Below are 17,430 nucleotides of genomic sequence, written 5' to 3' on the forward strand. Positions count from 1 at the left end.
AAAAAAAAAACAAAAAAAAAAAGTCTGTTTAGAATTCCCTCCAGAGCACTCAATTGTTTCGTAGCGCCATAAGCCTATTTTCTATTTGGAATATCGTAGCAAATTTGTTTAACGACATTTTCGAAAATGATTCTTGGCACAGGCCAAAGAGTCCTGCAGCATCTTAAGTTTTAATTAACCAATGGCACCCGTGAGAATTTAGACCGTTTATCTGGCCCATTTTTCTATCTTAAGATGTAAATGTGAGTAAGTTAAAATTAAAAATTAAAATACATCTACATAACAACTTTATTATGATTCGTTGATTACCTAATGTGATGAAAAGCAGTGAACATGGCAACTAAATATAATTCATCTCATTATAAAAATGTCATAAAAATAAAGCACTTGATTGCACATTATATAGCAGTACAACCTTTTTACATCCTTGTACTGTTAATATCATGATCCATGTGAATGTTCACATTACTCTAACAAGTAATCACCAGCAAATCGGATAACAGAAATAAAACTGGCAAAAAATCTCCAATATTCTTCACATTGAAAATAAAGATGTCTCAAAATATATTACTAAACTCAAAGATTAGGTCTAACCTAATATGGCATTTTCTTATCTTACCAATTCTTTTAAATATCAATGATTACCTTCACAAATTATTTCAACAACTACGAGGGGCATTTAAATAGTTTTGCAAACTGCAGGTTTTATTTTTTTTTAAAAAAAAAATATTTACAGACCTTCCAAGTAATATTCATTTATTTTCATCACAGAGGTCCAACATCTGAACAAGTCTTATCCATCTAATTACTCTGTTCACTTCATCTAAAACCTGAATGGTATTGAATCAATTCCCTTGTAGGATTTCTTCAGTCTTAGGAACACATCAAAATGTATGGGCAAAATGCAGCTTCTCATTATCATTCAAAATGAAGACATCTTTACCTAATTTTGTCTTCCAATTCAGAATTTATCAGAACAGACATGAGTTAGTCAGAAGATGCATCCATAACATTGTATCCTGAAGGCTGACTCACAGCTGATAGTAACAACTGGAACAATTTCATCATCGTACCAGCCATGTGTGCAGGTGCAAAACTTTTGAATGACCTTCACATAAACGTGAGAACATAAATGCTAAATTATAACTAGGTCGACCTGCTTACATATTAGGGCCAATGCTAGTAATGTTGGAATGAATCAGTTTAAATCTTAAGAACGTATGTGGATAATACATTTTTTTAAATAACAACAATCCCACAAGTACGTTCTGTAGAAACACAGCATGGATTTTGTACTTGAAAGGACAACTATTTAATATTATGACTGTGAATCTATGAATATTTTAAAGAAACAAATCTTGATGTTTATAACTATTCGGACAAAAACTGAACTAGCTACATAAATAGCCTTTGGCACACAGAGGTTATGTTATAATGTAATGAACGCTTTGAAAATTGTGACAACTAGGGATTGAACACACAGACATACAGGCCACAACGCATTTCAACCTAAACATGCTGTAGTTTCAAACATGTAAGTGCTCCTGTTTCAAAATACATTCCTGAAGAAGCCAAGTAAATTTAATGAAATATAGATTAACAAACTGTACCCATATGCCACGATGAGTACCTTTCATTATATTATGAAGTTGGTAATGATATTGACAGCCTAAGAGACTATTTTATTCACAGAAGGTAATGAGAACTGAACATGGAGTTTTCAATAACACACAAGGCAATGAAACATATCAACGAGGTTTTAAACTTGGAACACCCATATTAAAAGGCAATACATTTACCCACTGCACATTAACATAATTTTTGTATTACATAAAAGAAGTAAAATTTTGACGTGCAATTTTATAGTGCATTAACATTACGGTATCCTGCATGTCTTGCACAATATGCAGACTCCAGAATAATACTAATGTGCATTCACTTTCAATCTTTGAATCAGTTTACAAATACTGCTGAAGAGTAATATTAAGAAATGAAAATGACACCAGAGGGGAAATTAAAAGCAAACTTTGTTCAGGTAATGTATGCTACTTCTCTATTCATAAACTTTTATTCTCTCGTCTAATATCGAAGAAAGTAAAGGATGGAATGCAAAACAGTAATTTTGCAAGTAGTATGGATCTGAAACAATGGTCTCTTACACTACATAAGCAACGTAAATTAAGATTTTTGAAAATATACCACGTTTGTTACAACCTGTCCCTTTTCCCGCGCTACGGTGTTTCGGTGACAGTTTCGGTGCCATTGAGAAACGAGGAAAAAATCGTCTGCTGGGCAGTGAGGAGCGAATGGAAGCCAGAAGAGAGGCCTTTACGTAGACGATTGCGTTTTTAATTGGCTGCCTGGCTTTGACTTTCCCCAGCACGGAGAAAAGGGAGCGATCAGCTAGCGCGGGAACCGGGACAGGTTGTAACAAACGCGGTATAAATATTAGCAGATCCCATGCAGCCAAATGGTCAGGACTCTCACCTTTGATGCAAGTGGTCCCAGATTGGATTCCTGATGGGAGCCCCCAAAATTTCAGTATTGATTCAGCATCACGAGGACAAATGGGGAGCTACTTGAAAAGAAGTAGCAGGCTCCGATCCTGAAAGCGAGAAAACAATGGTGATGTGACTCGATGCGCTGACCACGTGTCAACCAATGACAGGCTGCTGCTTGGTAAGCCACGGGTCTTAGACTGTTGTTGCACCATGAAATTTAGTTTAATTAGAAAATAAACCTTAAGAAAGATATTTGTACTTGAAAGACCAGGGGAGTGGAAAAACTTACAACACAACTGCATAATCTATATTCATCCCCTGATATTATCAGAATAATTAAATCCAGATGACTTGGTTGGACAGGCCACGTAGCATGACAAGAGGATAGAAATATCTACAGGGTTCTTGTTGGGACAATCTGGTTGGTTGAAGCAAATTCTATTCTTGTTGATATCATTAACATTAACATCTTGGCAGAGTGTTCATTGGTTTCTCAAGCAGAATTTAATCAAGGTGTTTCAGGTTCAGTTCCTGGATCATCATCTACTTACTGCCTTCAGGAGCTTACAACAGAACTATAAATTTTGGGAGTTATGCTTTACGTTAAATGTACAAGGCCTCTAAAAATGTACCCAGTGCCTAACATATGAATAACCTGTATTTATACTAACTCAGAGCTAAAAACTTTAACAATACAAAAAAACTTTCAATGAAATTTTCTATTTTACTGTACTTGATACACTGAAATAAATATGAATGGCAAGTGGTATGGTACAATTAATAAAATATATGCTTGACATGTAAAGAGGCAAATGTGAGGCATGTTCTAACCATTAATAAATTACTTTCTTCATGCTCAAATTACTTGCATGCATTCTTCACACGGAAACTGACACATTTGCAAACTGATTTATCATTATGTGCAACAGTTATTAAATAGAAAGCCCATGCCACTATACCCAGAGGAAAAAAGAAGAAAGATATTAACATATGTGCATACATAATTCATTTCAAATATATTTTCTATGACACACATAAAAATTTTATATTGCTTGGAACTTTCTTTCATTGCAAGGATTACTAGAATACAAGAATGATTTTCTTAAAAACAAAACTACTTTCTGGAGCACATTATAATTCTCTTTAAAACTAATACATAAATATTCCACTCTAGATTGTTCATAAACAAATTCTTTGACATCTCAACAATTTATACTTTCTCAGACAGGTAAGCGGATACTGCGATTCCCAAATCTCTGGATTAGAATGTAAGATATTTATATTTATTATTCTCTGTACATGCATTGCACTTTTTACATTCTTCAGGAGACTGTGCTAAAGAATAAAAATAGTAATGTGGAAAAATGAAAAATCTGGGAAATAATATTCTTAGATTGTTGCACTGCAACCAGAGGACTTAAATGTATAATGCAGGAAAACAATAATAATAAAAAATCCAGCAACATAAAACCAGGGATTATTCTTATCAAAGGACACAAATTAAAGTTAAAATTTAGAAACACTGGGGAAAAAAATCTATTCCGAACTTTGTATGAATATCCAATTTAAGTGCATAATTTACTTTATAAACAACTCATCATTGCCAAAAAAAACAACAATCAACCCCTTGTAAAAGGAATGAAAAAATAGTTTATAATGCACAAGTACATTATCTTTAGTTCAGGTACCATAAATATTGCTTCTGTAAGTATACATTATGGTTATTAATGTCCAACTTATCGTACATTCACATGGAACACAAGAGAATAATGCATTAATGTTGTGCTGCTTACGAAAATTTTCACTGAAATCTATAATTAGCAATAAAAAAAGTAAATATAATTCATGAATGCAATATATAATTTGTTTTTTATAAACACAAATAACTATCAAGCATTACCTATGTAGATCATTAAAAAACTTGCAATGGTAAATAAAAGAAGAAAAATACAAATGACTAACTACCACTCATTACGCTGTATTTGAACAAAAGGCAAACAAAACTTAACTCTTTATCTTGCATAATGACAATTGCTGTCTGAAAAGGAAGACTTAACGTGAGCATTTCATGTGCAACTTGTAGCCCTACGCCTACCACACTTCAATGGCACAAACTTATACATTTTATTTTTTCACTAGGAACAAATAACTAACACCTACTGAAGAGGATTTGACAAAAATAATAACACACAGGTATAAAAATATTCTATTCCTAACAATTCTGGCTTCTGGTCCTATTCCATGGCACAACAATTAAAGGTTAAAATATACTCTACTCTACTGTCTATCATTACTCTGTTATTTTTCCTGGAAGAAGGATGTGATATTTTTGGCCAACAACTATGTACCACTTTCATGAAAATCTCTACTGTTTAAAGGTAACTCAAACGTGGCCCCTTCAGCAACAATGACTTATCTGCTTCCATGGTCGCTATTTACGACTCCTAGTTCTTCTAGCTGAAAGAATAGATAACATGTATCAAAGACAACTTCTGTCTATATTACAAATAATTCTTGCCATCAAATGTGTACTGATTTTTAGCATTTATGGAAGTGTGAAAAGTTCTAATAAAAATTTATACTCCAATTAGGCAATAATTGAAGCATAGTTTGTAACATATATTCCTAGTTAAATTAATCTAATATCACTAATGATAATATACAAATAACTGCATAAAATAAATATAGTGGAACATCGATTTTACGTTCCCAGGTTATTTTCCCACATTATACATTCAATCTTGATGATGGCTACAACATAGCAAAATGTAAAAAAAATTCCTCGATTTTCTCGCATTTTAAGTTTTTTTAAGCTTGGTCCCCTGAAAAACGTAAAATCGAGGTTTCACTGTATTTTGTAAATACAATAACACTAGCTGCTTAACTGCTCTGCCCAAAGTTCCAACCTGAACCCAATTGAACATCTTTGGGATGAGCTGGAGCATCGGTTGCATGCCAGACTCACTCGACCAACTAACACACGTCAACTATCAGGAAGAATGGAAAAAATTCCCCCAGTAGTTTACTAGAACTTAGTGGCGAGCCTATCCCGTAGGATACTCTCTGTATTAACAGGAAAGAAAGATGCAACATCTTATTAATAACACGATTGGTGCCTTCAAAATCAAAAGCATGACTTTTTGGATACATATATATAGTATATTTAGAATAGTTCTTAATTCAATGCACTGAAAACAGCACTCTTGAGATTAACATCGCTGAAACAGCCCTGATATGTCCAAGGGAGCTTTCAGACCAGTTACTAGTGACAAGTAGTAGTAAATGACAATTGTCACTTGTGACATATTGAAAAACACATTACAGTGTTAATTTTTGATGTTTTTGAAAGGCATGCGATACATTTTGCTACCATGTTTTGTCACGAAATAATGTGAAATGAATTGGAAAATGCGAAATAAACTGTTAAACACGAAATTTAGGGTTTACTTACAGATGTGACACCTTCTGAAGTCTAAATTATCCTGCAAGTTATGCAATTCACAGAAAATTGATTAATTCTGCTGTTAATATGGAGAAGCAAAAATGGACTCCCTTACACAGAAATAAACTTAATACTCTGATAACTACATAAATGTGCTATTAGAAGTGAAATGTTAATTTTGTGTAATAAGTAGTTTTTAAATCAAATTTAGGATTATATTCACAATTTTAAAACCAAAATGTATTTTTATATACCACTTTTCATCTAATTTTTCACCACTATAACACCGAAATTTTATTTTATTTACCGCTTTTGAATCTGATATTGACTGTTTTTGTACCGAAATTTTGCTCTTTTATTTACCAAAATTATGTGCCTGTACTTATAAGTGAACCTTCCGAAATAAAATGCAACCTAACATACCAGAGTAATACGACAAGCTGTACATGTTGCTCGTCACTCAGACTGCACTGCCAGGTGGTTGTACTTGCAAAATGAATGCTTCATTCCCCCCCCCCCCAAATTGGAGGGGCTCATGTTGCTTGTAGCTTGTCACTTTGGTGTGAGAGCTCCCTAAGGGCTAAAAGTTCATATGTTTTATATGAAATATTGAATGTGTTAGATGACATCACTTACTTGTTTGAGTTTTCCTTGACAATACCTAAAGATAATCACAAAACAGGCCATATGAGAGATCAGTTTGGTTTACTTGGGATGGAAAAAGGGGATGGGGGTCCAGTGAAAAACACTAGGGATGGACCAATATGAAAATTTCAAAATACCGATAAAGTACAGATGTCAAATTTGCTATATTGTGTCCATCCAGTATAAAATTTCAAATATTTCACAAGAAATACGAATGGTTGACTAATTTACTTAACCCAGTGACTGCAATAGATTTTGCCTAAAGAAGCAGTGTACTTTGTCATTTACTTTACAAAAACAGGTACATGAATTATACCTTTAAGTTCATAAAAATAATAAATGACCCAGTTTTGCACTAAATTTCTAGAAATATGGGATATTTCTAGAGCTTTGGTTAAGCTGCCTCATCCTTTATGTATAAGAATATTTCCTTGCATCTACTTAAAATAAAGTTTCTGTGGGATTACCTTTTCACATACACCAATTAAATTCATGCACATTTAATCCTCAGAATTAACAACCTTCATTATTCCCAATTTCCGGTCATTAGACATCATTCTATGATTAAAATTGCATTTTTTTTTAAAAAAAAAAGTGCTTATCTTGTCTTGGATTGTGTATTCATGTTTACCTCCTTCTCCTCGTCAACTTCATCTTCATCTTCATCATCACTTCCATGTATTGAAGGAGCAGGAGTGGTTGCACGAGATGAAGATGGTGATGGTGGCTCCGAGATTGGACGGGGGTAATTGAATCTGCCCACGGAAGACTCTTCGTCAATCGCCATATCTGGGTACACTGTCTGGAGTGCTTTTATTCTGGCCTGCCTGTAGAACTGTGAAAAGATCAAGCATGCTTCATCATAACAATATTTCACTTTCAATTAATATGAAGGTGTTATGTTTTCTTCAAGACCAAAACAAAAACACAACACATACATTGCCTTTTTAACTTGTAATAATTCTTCTCAAACAAGCATAATTTTGACAATACTTGTCAAAATTATTAGGGGGGGGGGGCAGCGGCTCTGAATCACTGAAACAAATTAATGAATAACTCACTCTCTCCCTTTTTTAAGTTTTGGCCTCAGTGTTCGGAATCTCGTAAAAGCCCATGAATTCCTCAAAAATATTATATTAAAATTTTAATTTACAGTTCGAATGCAAAATGTCAATTGTTCACGGATGGATATGTCACAAGTTTCGTCAACCATAATAGCAAAATATTCCCGACTTTTAATATCTGCTACCATGGAGCGCAAAACAGATCTCTGTAATATATCAATGATCTCGTTCTGAATGTCATGCGAGAGCCATCTGTACCCCGAACGTCCCATTCACTCTTCTAGTTCATGCACATCATCTTTTGACTCTTTTTAGTAAAAATGTTAACAATATTCATAATTATATACTTAGTATATAGTAATAAGTCATGTGTTTTGCTGTCTCTGGTCATAGCTCCCCCAAAGTTGATGGTTTAGCGGTCTCAGCCCCCAAAACTGATGGTCTAGAACATTTCAATGTGTATTTAAAGTTAAGTTCATGTGGCACAATTCAGAGTAAACTTTTCAAGAGAAGCAAAATAATACATTAGATTCTCTTAAGGAAAATTATTTGGGGGGCTCTGCCCTCACATCGATAACATTAGGGGGTTCGAGCCCCCCCCCCCCCCAAGAACCATGGAGTCTGCGCCTATGCTTGGTATTCAAAGATGTAATTGTAATGGTGTTCATGTAAATACACATGTGTATTTCCACACAACACTGAAACATTTATTTTCCTGTAGTTTACGGTTATTACAAGCATAAGAAAACAGTTTTTTCTTTGTGACGTTTCAGGAGAACACACGCTCCTTTCATCAGACATTTATTTTCATTTTGACTAAAGATACAGTTATAACAATGGTTAGTAATTTTTAAACAAAAAGAATCTGTTATATAATGGATGTTGTCAATGTTACATTGTTGTAATATAGCAACTTAACTGTGAAAAAAGCAGTCTATTTTTTTTTTTTTATTTATTTATTTATTTATTATGAATCCCAAATATCATCAGGTAATTCAAATTCATCATTGTTTTCACAAAGTCTCTTGATGTTTTCTGTTACATTAAATTTTAAAGATGGTGGCTTACTCCATTTGTGAAAAAGAAAACTCCACACTGGATCTATGTTACCATTTTCATTATTTAATTTATTCCAGTGTTCTTCTGCAATGAACGAGGCTTCCCAGACATTCAACTCTGTGTTTCCCGTTAATCTTTTTAAAACCCTTCTCTTTTTAATCAAATGCTTCTCTTCGATGATATGAGTTGACAAACCTGTTCTTGGGTTTAGATTTATAATGTCCAAATCATGTTCGTGCCATCTTATTGCCATTTTCCTTGCTGTTTGTCCCACATAATCTTTTGAACATGAACACCTTATATTATATATTCCTGTGGTTTCCACATCTGGTAGCGAGTTTCTCATTTTGAATTCATTAAATGTACATTCCAAACTTCTTGGTGATTTAAAAACAATTTTGAAATTAAAACTTCTAAAAATTTTTGCAATTTTATGTGAGAATCCCTTGTGGAATGGAATGCACACAAATTTCTTTTCAACAGATTTTTCATCTTTGTCTGTATTTCTCTTTTCCTTTAGTTTTCTTGCAACTTGTTTTTTGATTTGGTTTATTCTGTTAGTGTGAAAGCCATTTTCTTTTGCTATATTAAAGAGCCTTTCTTCTTCATTTTTGATATCCTCATTATTAGAACATAGTCTTTGTGCTCTCAGGAAAAAATTTAAAAATATGTTATCCATTGTTATACGCGAATGTTCTGATTTTGCATGGATGTATTTTTCCCCCGCTAATTTTTTTCTATGGACTGATGTTAGAATTGTTGAGTCCATGCCAAATCAGAACATTCGCGTATAACAATGGATAACATATTTTTAAATTTTTTCCTGAGAGCACAAAGACTATGTTCTAATAATGAGGATATAAAAAATGAAGAAGAAAGGCTCTTTAATATAGCAAAAGAAAATGGCTTTCACACTAACAGAATAAACCAAATCAAAAAACAAGTTGCAAGAAAACTAAAGGAAAAGAGAAATACAGACAAAGATGAAAAATCTGTTGAAAAGAAATTTGTGTGCATTCCATTCCACAAGGGATTCTCACATAAAATTGCAAAAATTTTTAGAAGTTTTAATTTCAAAATTGTTTTTAAATCACCAAGAAGTTTGGAATGTACATTTAATGAATTCAAAATGAGAAACTCGCTACCAGATGTGGAAACCACAGGAATATATAATATAAGGTGTTCATGTTCAAAAGATTATGTGGGACAAACAGCAAGGAAAATGGCAATAAGATGGCACGAACATGATTTGGACATTATAAATCTAAACCCAAGAACAGGTTTGTCAACTCATATCATCGAAGAGAAGCATTTGATTAAAAAGAGAAGGGTTTTAAAAAGATTAACGGGAAACACAGAGTTGAATGTCTGGGAAGCCTCGTTCATTGCAGAAGAACACTGGAATAAATTAAATAATGAAAATGGTAACATAGATCCAGTGTGGAGTTTTCTTTTTCACAAATGGAGTAAGCCACCATCTTTAAAATTTAATGTAACAGAAAACATCAAGAGACTTTGTGAAAACAATGATGAATTTGAATTACCTGATGATATTTGGGATTCATAATAAATAAATAAATAAAAGAAAAAAAATAGACTGCTTTTTTCACAGTTAAGTTGCTATATTACAACAATGTAACATTGACAACATCCATTATATAACAGATTCTTTTTGTTTAAAAATTACTAACCATTGTTATAACTGTATCTTTAGTCAAAATGAAAATAAATGTCTGATGAAAGGAGCGTGTGTTCTCCTGAAACGTCACAAAGAAAAAACTGTTTTCTTATGCTTGTAATAACCGTAAACTACAGGAAAATAATTCTATCATGCAAGCAATGCGTACATACAAGAAAAACTGAAACATTTGTCATGCTTTATCAGGAACCTGTAAATAAACACTTCCATAATATATGGGTAAACATAAAAGCTGCTTACCTCTACTACTATATCTGCTGTATATTTCAAGCTAATAACTCTCATTGTATACCTGGTCACTTCCTCATTGTTGTTTGACATTTAAATATTTATTCTATAACAATTAATTTAATTCCAGGCACATATAAATATATCTCCACCACAAACAATTTGTCCATTGAGAATGCAAATGTTCTATCTCCAAATTGTAAACAAATGGAGATAATTTGACTGTAGTCTATTTAGGAAGTAATTGTTTCATCTCTGCAATTGTCTGATGCATACATACAACTAATACTGATATATTGAGAGTCTTTTTGGTCCATGTGCAGAATTTGGAAACAGCCACGAGAGTTCAAACTCCAACAGCCAATGAAACCTTACGACAATTTCCTAAACCAACTACAAGTGTCATCCGAGGTATGCATTCTATCACTTGTGGGATATGCTTAACAATGGTAGTGGTCTTCGGTTCTTTCTTTTGTGGTTAACAGACAAGAATTTTGAATAATAGTGGATTCAAACCAGTTGATTGATTTCCCAAAATATGAATTATATATTTTACAGTGCTCAAAATAAGTTTTGCATATTATGATTGCGTCTCGATATCCCCAAAAGATATACAATGTTCATTATGTGAGCAATGCCCGAGACAGAAACCGACATAATGCCCCAAGAGAGTTCGATATTCAGCAGATAGAGGGCAGTAGTTGCCACATGATTCCTGAGCAGATTTGAAAGCAGCCCGATGGGAGCTGGTGGAAAACAAGGGGCAACATGCCTCGAGCAACCATTTCTGCTACGGATCGTATTCGAATTGTAACGTTGCTGCAAGAAGGACATCGCCAAGTGGACATCGATGCCCATGTTGGAGTGAGCCAAAGTGATGTCTCTCGAGTGTGGAAAAAGTTCAGGGAGACACAATCAGTTGCCGATCGACCAAGGACAGGGCGGCCACGCAAAACAACACACAAGGAAGATCGGTATGTGGCGATATCGGCACGTGGTAGACTCACTGTAACTGCTGCCAGTTTGTGCCAGGATCTGCGGAGGGCCTCAGGAGCAAATGTTTCCAATCAGACAGTGCGGACTCGACTTCATGAGGAAGGATTGACGTCAAGAAGACCCAAGGTTCCTCTGAAACCATACCATAAGAGACACCGTGTAAGGTGGGCAACAATGCACAGCGAATGAGTCAGAAACAGTGGGAGCACATGCTCTTTACAGACGAGGTCACCATCAGTTTGCACCCGTTAAGCAAAAGCATAAGTGTTTGGAGACGATCAGATGAGAGATTGAATGAGCCCTTCAACCAGGAACGTCACCAGCAGCAGGGGGCTCCATCATGTTTTGGGGTGGAATCATGTGTGGTCGACGTACGCCCCTAATTCCTCTCCAGGGTCACATGACAGGTCTGATATACAGAAACGCTATTCTCGAACCCGTGGTAGCAGGTTTCTCTACAACTGTGGGAGATGGCTTCAAGCTGGTGGATAATAACGCTCGACCACATCGAGCCAGAGTGATTCAAGAGTTCCTTGATGTGCATGGCATTCGACGCATGGTGTGGCCGGCGTATTCTCCAGACGTGAACTGTGTGGGACATGCATGGGGACACCTGAAGTGAGCAATTGTCAGCCATGAAAATCCTCCCGTGAACAAGGTGCAATTGCGGGAGGCTGCCATTCAAGAGTGGGACAATCTTCCTCAGGAGAAGTTGATTGCACTTACCCTTAGCATACCCTGTCGTGTTCAAGCATGCCTTCGGACTCAAGGTGGCTATACACGGTACTGAACTCCCATCTGTTGATCCCAGACATGCCTTTGAGCCGTAGGTACATAGTATTGCCCTGCCTTTCTTTTGTGTTTCGCATCCCACATTTTCAATCTTGTGCTTCTGGTGTGATTTTGTTTCTTCTGATACACTGTTTCCTTTTGTTTGTATGTCTCTTCTGTACTCTTGAATATGATTCCATGTATGTAGTACAATTAAATGATAAGAAACCCTGAATATGCAAAACTTTCTTTGAGCACTGTACTTTGCAACCAAATGACAAATTTATAATGAAACTGTTTCAGCTCCATCTCGTTTCCAGAATGCAGTGTTAAATCTGGAAGACAGAACATTGGCACTCTCAAATCAAAACTAGTGTTGCGTGCAATTGCTTTATCTGAAATTTCGATACTGAATTACAGCATAAATACCTAACCAAACAACAACTTATTTTTAGAGAGGCTTCAATATATCAGCCTTTGCAATGATACAAACTTTCAGCACAATCGTGACAAAGGTCCAATAAATATATCATGTCAAACTTTAAAGGGCTCTCCTGAAAAAAGAAAAAATTGGACATAGAACATTTACATTCTCAGTGGACGAATTATTAAGAAAATGGCACTAAGTACTTTGAACAAACAGCCTCACTGATGTAGACACTCATACAATGAGAGCCTGCAGGGGGAGATTTCTGAAAATAGTTAATGTAATTTGAATGGTGAAATTGTAGATATTTTATAACAAAAAGTATTGTTTTCTGTGACTTAGAGGCCATAAGTTACAGCAACTATTATAATAATAATTATTATTTGAAATAGGGTTACATTTAAGCTTACAGTCTATTTTACACTGATTATCTAACTATAAAAAACAGCTTTTTGTCCTTCATGAATTAATGTTAACTATACAGTTATGCATATAGATATACAGAATATGGAAATTACAAATGTATGTAATTAAAAAAAAACAAAAAAAAAACAGTAGTAGTAGTAGTAGTAATGCAATAATAATAATAATAATAATAATAATAATAATAATAATAATAAAGTTTCTGCGATTCTGCCCTCTCTGAGAAAAAATCCTGTGGGCACCTTTGACTCATACCAATTCCCATGAATACCAAAGCCAATGCTAGAAAATTGTAGCATTTAAAAGTTGTTCAAAATATTGATACATGTAAATATTAGTGGGTGATTATTCCAAATTATATGCATCAATTTACCAAGAGTTTTGCTTTAAAACATACAATAAATTACATCAAAATATGAAACAACTTGTATGTAAACATAAAATCCATTTTTTTTCCACAATACTGCCACAAAATGAATGAAAACTTCAAATTTTGCATAATTTCTGCAATAATGAGACTCAACAAAAATGCCATGTGATGTGATGTGATGTGATATGTCTTGGCTCACACCTAGTAATAATCCATACATCTGGGTAATATGTGTATACTGATGATGTTAAAATGGAACTGATATATGTATTCTCTGAAGCTAAGTACCAGCACTGACAGTTCCACATTAAGTCCTGGCTCATTTTTCACCCTCATTGTTACAATGACCCTAAAGAAGCAGCATACAATAAGAAAACCAAATACACGTAAAATATGGTATGCAGAAATCTTAGAAAACTAACCCCCCAAAAGAAAATGGGAAGAAGGGTACAGAACATCCAGTAAATTAGAAATGAAGCAATTTACAAGATAGAAATATGAGTGGGTGTGTGAAAAACTTACTATTCCGAGATTCCTCCAATCAAGCAGATCGCTTAATCTCTCCGTTCTATTCCTCTGAATGATGCGTTGCCTTCGGTTGAGGCGTGAGAAATCATACATGAACTGTGCTAGCTGCTGAACGGAACCCTCCAGCGACATGTAGCGTCTATCAACAATGTAAATTCCGTAGCTCATGGGATCTGCTATATGTTCAGCCATGAAACACCCAAATCCTGAAACAAAGGAAGAAGCTCATACGTACTAATTTCTTTCATTTCTTTCCATCACAACACCTTATACTACTGCTATGCTGTCATGGGCGATGGATATGTTTATGCCTAACTTTGTTATATGAAACTAAAAGTTATCCTGTAATATGAATATTGACAGTACTATATTGTTTTTGATGTAAAATTAAAAATATGTATTTCCCAGAAAAATATATTAATATTTTTGCATGTTACAATCAATTCAATTCAATTTGTGTTTCACCAAAAGAGAAGTTGAAAAAGATGACAATGCTAACTAAATTCAATATTTATCATCATAATGTGATTGTTATAACATAATTCTGTATTTAATTTTCACTACAAAGTGTGAATAGGATGGATTACTGCATTGTATCACTGCTAATTCTTCTGCTATGTGGATATCAAAATAAAGGTGAATACCAATTTTACACTTAATCTCCTCCCTGGATGCAATACAACAAAAGATTTGAATTAACTTCCAGATTCTACATTTATCCGCAATTTTAAGTTTTATGCACATGTCACTGAAAAACACAAAGTTCCACTGTTCAGAAAATTACCGTTCACTTTGCAGATCCAAAAACTAACCTTAACTTAGTACAAAATATTTTGGCATTGTGTGGTTATTTTCTATTATATAATTGTGTAATTCATATACCCTTCTCTTGTAACTAAATATGCACATTCTTTCTTCAATGCAAAACCCAATGTAGTCACCTGGTTACATTTGTTAAGGATGTGAATAAAGCATTCCAATTCTTCATGAAACATTTGTAATTTTAAATTATATTGGTTACCAGTAATCATAAATTTTATAATAAAATTTAATTCATGTATCCTTGGTTTTGCATAATAAATTTCTAACATGAAGCTTCCATTTGAGAAGTAAAAACCACAAAGTTAATACATTAGACAGCTTTCAAACTGAAATGACAAACAACATGGGTTTCACACCAAAGCAACAAGCGACATGGGTCCCTCCCATTTGAATAAATGCAATCACTTGATTAACAACCCAAGGTAACAAGATGCATGCCATTGAGACAAATCCATGTGCCCCACAAGCGACACCTTGTTGTGTGACTATGGTATGAAAGGCTGCTTTTATTTCTGAATGTTTGCTTCCAAGTGACACAACTCTGAAAGCTGCATAATAAAGAAAGTGAACAAACATGAAGATTCTTCATGAAAAGTCATTATATCGGCAAGAATTTTATTTCAGTTCATTCCAAATTACATTTATTCTAGCTTCGAAAGAAATGACCAACCGGGAGTCAAACACAGCAAATTGATAGTGCTGTTGAAGATGAGAATTTGATAAAAACTTTCATTTCATAACAAAGGGAAGAGATAATATGGATTTTCATGTTCAGCAAACCTAATTATGCATACCTGAAAGATTTGTTGTAACTGAGGGAATTCCCATGACTGTACACTCAGCTGGTGTGTATCCCCAAGGTTCATAGTAGCTAGGAAACACGCCTAAATGGCATCCTCTCACAAATTCTTCATAGTCAAGTCCAAACAGTGGATTTGTAGAAGACAGAAATTCAGGATGGAAAACAACCTACAACAGAGGAAATAAAAAATAGGCATATGCAGGGTGATTCATAAAAAGTTGACACTTATATACATGTCCATGTGTGTTCCATTTTTTTAAACCATGAAAGCTACAGTAAGACTTCCCCAATTTGCCTCCTATGTGAACATACAATAATGTATAATCTATACTAGTTCATTTATACATTTTTTGCTTTAAGAATATTACAGCAAAAACACGGTTTGTCTTGCAACACCTTTACTGCACTTACAAAAATTGCATTAGAATCAAAATATTAATAATACACATAAGCTATTAGTGTTCTTATTTTATTCAAACAATAACTTTTATGAATTGTACACATACTGTATATGCTGCTAAGAAAAATGAACACAAAATTTCATAATGTAGTATATTTTAAAGAAACTTTTTCTCAAACATCTATTAAGAAGCAAGTTTACAGAACGAACACGAAAAAGTTTTTAATATCCAGAGTTTTTGTGTGTAGTTCTCCCCCAGATTGCACAAGAATATTAAATAATAATTCCACAATCATCAGACTTATTTAAACATATCCTCTATGTGTAACAAAATCAGATTGGTTATTGTAAGTTAAAGAAATATTATTTATGCATTCAAAACAGACTTATTGGGGAAAATATGCTTAAAACAAGTTACGTATAAATTAAATTACCTTAACTCTATCATGAATAGTGTTGAACAACTGGCATCTCCTGATTGAATTCAGAACTGGATCGTTCCAATCATCCACAATGTTGTGGGTGGTAACTGGAGGCAAACCATTTCTCTGCAGAGCATAAATACATCTTTTGATCTTCACAACATCTTCCTTCCTCAGAAGATCTTCTGGACTAGGTAACTTCCCCCTGCAAAAAGGTGTCAGCTACATCAAGTTTCCCAGTAAAAATAAGTTGATAGGTTTTTCCATGTGTGTTCTCGAATACAATTTTTACAGGCACTAGTCACTTGTGTGACATTAACTAACTGGGAACCGGTATTCTCATTTAGTCACTAGCTTAATTTTGTGATTTTTATGTGTAATTAATTATAACCTTTTTAGTTATCTTAGCATTGCAAGGTATTCAAAGTTTTTAGAAGTGTTACTTCTACCTAAACTAAATATGACTTATTTAAATTGCATTTCCTTCTTGTTTTCTTTTTAATTATTAACTAATTACCGTATTTGCTGCTGTACACATTTTTGAGGAAAAAGCTTTATCACTTAATTAATTCACAGTATTTCAAATATGAAGTAATATTTAGGTCTACATTCAACTTTTTACTTTGACAGCGTATACGCATCCATGCATATGAATGCTCTCGTACACTACAAGGAAGCAAGAAAGAAATCGTCCAACTCAGATTAGAGAAAATTTCCAGAAATGAAAGCAATCAAAAACTGAGTATTGGCATTTAAAATGCACCCTGTTTTTCAGATCTATTTAAAGGAAAAGGTTGAGTCTTATATGCCGGCAAAATACAATAATACTTC

The 17,430-nt window shown here is 34.1% G+C and overlaps 1 protein-coding gene across 2 annotated transcripts in view; it reads right to left on the reverse strand.

Annotated features, from left to right (window-relative positions):
- Positions 1 to 270: 270 nt before the first annotated feature.
- Glys (glycogen [starch] synthase) overlaps positions 271 to 17,430 on the reverse strand; it is a 60,620-nt gene continuing 43,460 nt past the window's right edge. For both annotated transcript variants that reach the window (XM_083120960.1, XM_083120961.1), the window contains exons 9-13: positions 16,612 to 16,804; positions 15,770 to 15,944; positions 14,148 to 14,359; positions 7,220 to 7,423; positions 271 to 4,958 (exon numbers count right to left, since the gene is read on the reverse strand). In XM_083120960.1, the coding sequence (XP_082977086.1) occupies positions 4,914 to 4,958; positions 7,220 to 7,423; positions 14,148 to 14,359; positions 15,770 to 15,944; positions 16,612 to 16,804 (829 nt within the window). In that variant the 3' untranslated portion in view covers positions 271 to 4,913. The remainder of the gene's footprint in view (positions 4,959 to 7,219; positions 7,424 to 14,147; positions 14,360 to 15,769; positions 15,945 to 16,611; positions 16,805 to 17,430) is intronic.

The sequence above is a fragment of the Lepisma saccharinum genome, chromosome 4 (assembly GCF_977018435.1).
Source record: "Lepisma saccharinum chromosome 4, izLepSacc3.1, whole genome shotgun sequence".
Taxonomy (NCBI): Eukaryota; Metazoa; Arthropoda; class Insecta; order Zygentoma; family Lepismatidae; genus Lepisma; species Lepisma saccharinum.